Here is a 3,956-nt window from a genome sequence, read left to right on the forward strand (position 1 = left end):
TGTTAGCTATGAAGGCGGGCCAGGGGTGGGGCTCTGCAACTTACCTGGCTGCTTCTTGCTCCTTGTGGCCTGACTGAGGGCTGCTGGGAGCAGGGGTTGGGACTTGTTGCATGTGCCCACCCCCTGGGCTCCTTACCACAGGAGCTCTGCTCCTGCAGGAAATGACCCCTGCTAATTTCATGCCGGTGTACTTTCCAGAAGGGGAAAACAAAACCCAAATCACTAAAATAAACTTCTGTGCGACGATAGTTAAATGATGCCTTGAAAGTGGATTATTTAGTGTGTGGGATCGCAGCCATTATTTAGTATGTATCGGGCATAAAAAAATTGCATCCACACAGGAAAATTTTGTTTCGGAAAACCTGTCTCCATGGAAATTTTCCTGTCCCCACGTCACTGGATGCCACAAGCCATGATGGGCTACTCCGATATATCCAATTCCGAAACTATTTACATGTGTTTCTAGTGCTAAACTATGTTCATGGGTCACTTGTAAGGCAGACTATGGAAGGAAAGCAACGAAACAGCCTGGATCTACCAGAGCATTCAAGAGACGGGGCCCGTTTCTGCCCACAGAGCGTGACTATCTCACCCCCACCCCCCTTGATGAAGTAGCCTATATGCACCCTACCGATGCTCCCTCTAAGCTGTGGAGTCTTGTGAGCAAAAATTCTGCTTTGCGAACTACTGGCATTAAAGCTGTGAACAAGCGATTTGACTACTGCACAAATTAGTCTGCTCTGGAGCCATCCTTCCCAAGCTAAGACAAAAAATGTATGAGCTGGAGGCAGAGGTCATTTCGGGGGGGAACGCGGGGCACCGGGTGAGGTACGGGGGCGGGGCACATGATGAAGCCCCGCCCCTGCTTCCGTCCGCCCCGCTTCCGGCCATCATTCAGCCAGGAGGAGGCAGGAGAAGAGGGAGGGTAAGTTGCTTCCTCCCTGCCTCTCCCCACCCCTGCCTGCCTGGGGCCAGGGAGGGCCTTCGCGGGGCTTCCTTGCACTCCCGCCGGCCTTGCAGGTCCACCGCCGGGTCCCTCATGGGGCTCGGCAGTGGAGCTGCAAGGCCAGCGGTGGCGTCCAGGACCGTTGGGGGCGGGGTGTGTGGCCTTATGATACACTTCCGGTGATGTCAGGGGGTGTGGCATATGCTAATGAGTTATGCTAATGAGTTCCCCGAGCTCTTTTTCTACGAAACGACCACTGGCTGGAGGCTAAAAAACCCTGTAAGCTAGCTCACATTAACTCAGCTTCGAGGGAACACTGCCCCCTTCCCCCCAGTTTAGCGACATCGGAACAGAAAGAGACATCAATACAATACAACACAAAGGAGTTCATTCTAAGGATTTGTTCTGTTTATTTTCCTTGCAGTTCAGACCGATGCTCGCCATGTTGATCCTAGTGTCGCTGCTGAAGAGTTTTGCGGTTGGGAAAACTCTAGTTCCCAATGTGAACAGCAAAACACCAGGTTGCTTGGAACCGGATGAAGAGGGATTCCCTCAAAGCATCAAGATCAATATAAGCATCATCCACACAAACCAGACTAAAAATGTAATGCCTGATGCCAGCAAACGATCAACCTCTCCATGGGACTACAGGTATTATTCCGAATCTATCTTCAGCCCTTCACAGGTGCTCGATTTTGATGCTCTAACCCAGGGCCCGCCAACACAGTGCCCACTGGTACCAGGGCACCCAACAAAAACCTTCCTGGTACCCACCAAATGTTTTTAGAAAGTGGGCAAAGCCAGGTACAGCTTCTGCCTGGCAAGGTTTCTGCTTGGCTGAGTAGATCTTTTTTAAAAAAGTTGCTTTGGCAACAAATGCCACCACAGCACAAGGATCTTCACTATGTGACTGGAGGTAAGCTGTGGCGGCCATTTTGAGGCTGGCTTTGCCTCCAGGGGCAGCCATTTTGTGGCTGGGCCCACTATGCGATATCAGAATTCCGAAGGTGTCTGTTCTTACCCCTGCTCTAACCACTCCTAACTGGAGCATACACAATCCTTATAATAGGTCTGGTCACCATTTTGCGCCTCCAGCATTCTCTGAGGGGCCTGACCAGGCTGATTTCCCCCCCCCCGTTCCCCCGCGCTTCAACTGGTCCCATCATTCTGTAGCCCTGAAGAAAATTCATTTTTTTCCTTAGGCCGAGAGGGTGAGTTCTATCTTCTGGCTCATTTACCGTATGGTATTTTTCTGTATAGAAGAGTACATGTATCCAAATTATAGCACAAAAATTCACAAAGCTGCATTTTTTATTTTTTATTTTTTTAAAGGCTTGGAAGTATTCCCAAAAGTCATATTTCGGAACTGACATTTAAACATCATCAGGATTCCAAAACCTAAAGTCAAAATTCTGAAATGTCGCCAGATTTCAAGTGTACTATATGATTTGATTCCAAAAACTAAAGTATCAATTAAGTCCTATTTAATATGCATTAAAGAAGCTAAACTTGAGTGATATTCTTAGTGTGGACATGCCATATACCATTATTGAACAATTCATGTTGTGTCAAGATAGACTTCGCATTCCTTCCCTCCCCCCGGACTGCCACACTGGTAAGTTGCCCTGCTTGGCAACTCAGTGTCAAGATGTAATCATTGTGTTCAAGCATCTGAGGTATCCCGTTAGCAAATATACAAAACACAACCATGTATTACACCACCTGGCTGTCTTCCCTTGCACCCTCCTCTGGGTCTATGGTTAGGAAAAGTGTGAGTATTTTACACAGCTCATGACCTTTATCCTTTTCACCCGCAGCATTACCGAAGATCCCAACAGGTTCCCCTCCAGGATCGCTGAGGCCACGTGCCGCCATACCGGCTGCATGGATGCCACCGGAAAGGAGAACTACAGCGTGAGCTCTGTCCCCATTCGACAGGAGATCCTGGTGATCCGACGCAAGTACAGGGGCTGTGAGCAAACCTATCAGCTGGAGAAACAATGGGTCACCGTTGGCTGTACGTGTGCCAGACCGCAGTTGATCACTTCTGCATGAAGGGACCGGGAGAACTGAATGGGGACGGAGTTGCTTTAAAAGACCATGAGACACATCACCTTTGTGTCTACAGAGAGCACTCATTTGGGAACTGCCGTCTCCATCAAAGGAGGATGCTTGTCTGGGAACCTCCTCATGTTCTCCAGAATCTTCTAATGCTCCATGACAGGCCTCACGACCGTGGCAGCCATTTTGTGGTGGTGCCCACAATATTATTATTTCCTCTATTCTTAATTATTTGAATTATTAATATTTATTCAATAAAGTATTTTTTTCTCACATCCAAATGGTTTGTTTTTCCTCTCTCTGGCTTTTTTAAAAATAGCTCCAGGGTAAGTTACTAGGAGCCCCAAATACTATACACTTGATCTTAGCCAAAAGGCTGAGAAACAAAATGCAAGATAGTATTAGTGAAATCAAGATATATTTCTGCTAACAGAAGGGACTTCCTCCATATCACTCAGGGTCTCCAAGTGGGGCCTGGAGATCTACCACAATTTATAATAATCTCCAGACCACAGAGAAATGTCGCTTCCAGGCAGTGTTCCCTCTAAGCTGAGTTAGTGTGAGCTACATCACAGTTTTTTATCCTCCGGCTCACATATTTTTGTCTTAGCTCAGGAAGGACGGCTCCAGAGCTAACTAATTTATGCAGAAGCCAAATCACTTGCTCACAAATTTAATGCCAGTAGCTCACAAAGTATAATTTCTGCTCACAAGACTCCACAGCTTAGAGGGAGCATTGCTTCCAGGTGGAGAAAATGGATACTTTGGAGAGTGGGACGAATGGTATTATACCCTGCTGAGGTCCCACAAACCTTCCAGGCTCCACCCCCAAACATCCAGGGATTTCCCAACCTGGAATTGGCAACCATAAATTCTCACTGCAACCACGCTATTCTGAGGAACCGGACACTCACACACCCCACCCTACCCCAGACCAGCATGAGGACTG

At 47.9% G+C, this 3,956-nt stretch overlaps 1 protein-coding gene across 1 annotated transcript; it reads left to right on the top strand.

Annotated features, from left to right (window-relative positions):
* Nucleotides 1–1,388: 1,388 nt before the first annotated feature.
* Nucleotides 1,389–3,001, top strand: LOC107121427 (interleukin-17F-like). Its single transcript, XM_015424340.1, has 2 exons — nucleotides 1,389–1,597; nucleotides 2,764–3,001. The coding sequence occupies exons 1-2, from the start codon at nucleotides 1,389–1,391 to the stop codon at nucleotides 2,999–3,001; spliced, it is 447 nt and encodes a 148-aa protein (XP_015279826.1).
* Nucleotides 3,002–3,956: the final 955 nt, after the last annotated feature.

This window comes from Gekko japonicus, unplaced genomic scaffold (assembly GCF_001447785.1).
Source record: "Gekko japonicus isolate JY-2015 unplaced genomic scaffold, Gekko_japonicus_V1.1 scaffold3719, whole genome shotgun sequence".
In the NCBI taxonomy this organism is placed as follows: domain Eukaryota; kingdom Metazoa; phylum Chordata; class Lepidosauria; order Squamata; family Gekkonidae; genus Gekko; species Gekko japonicus.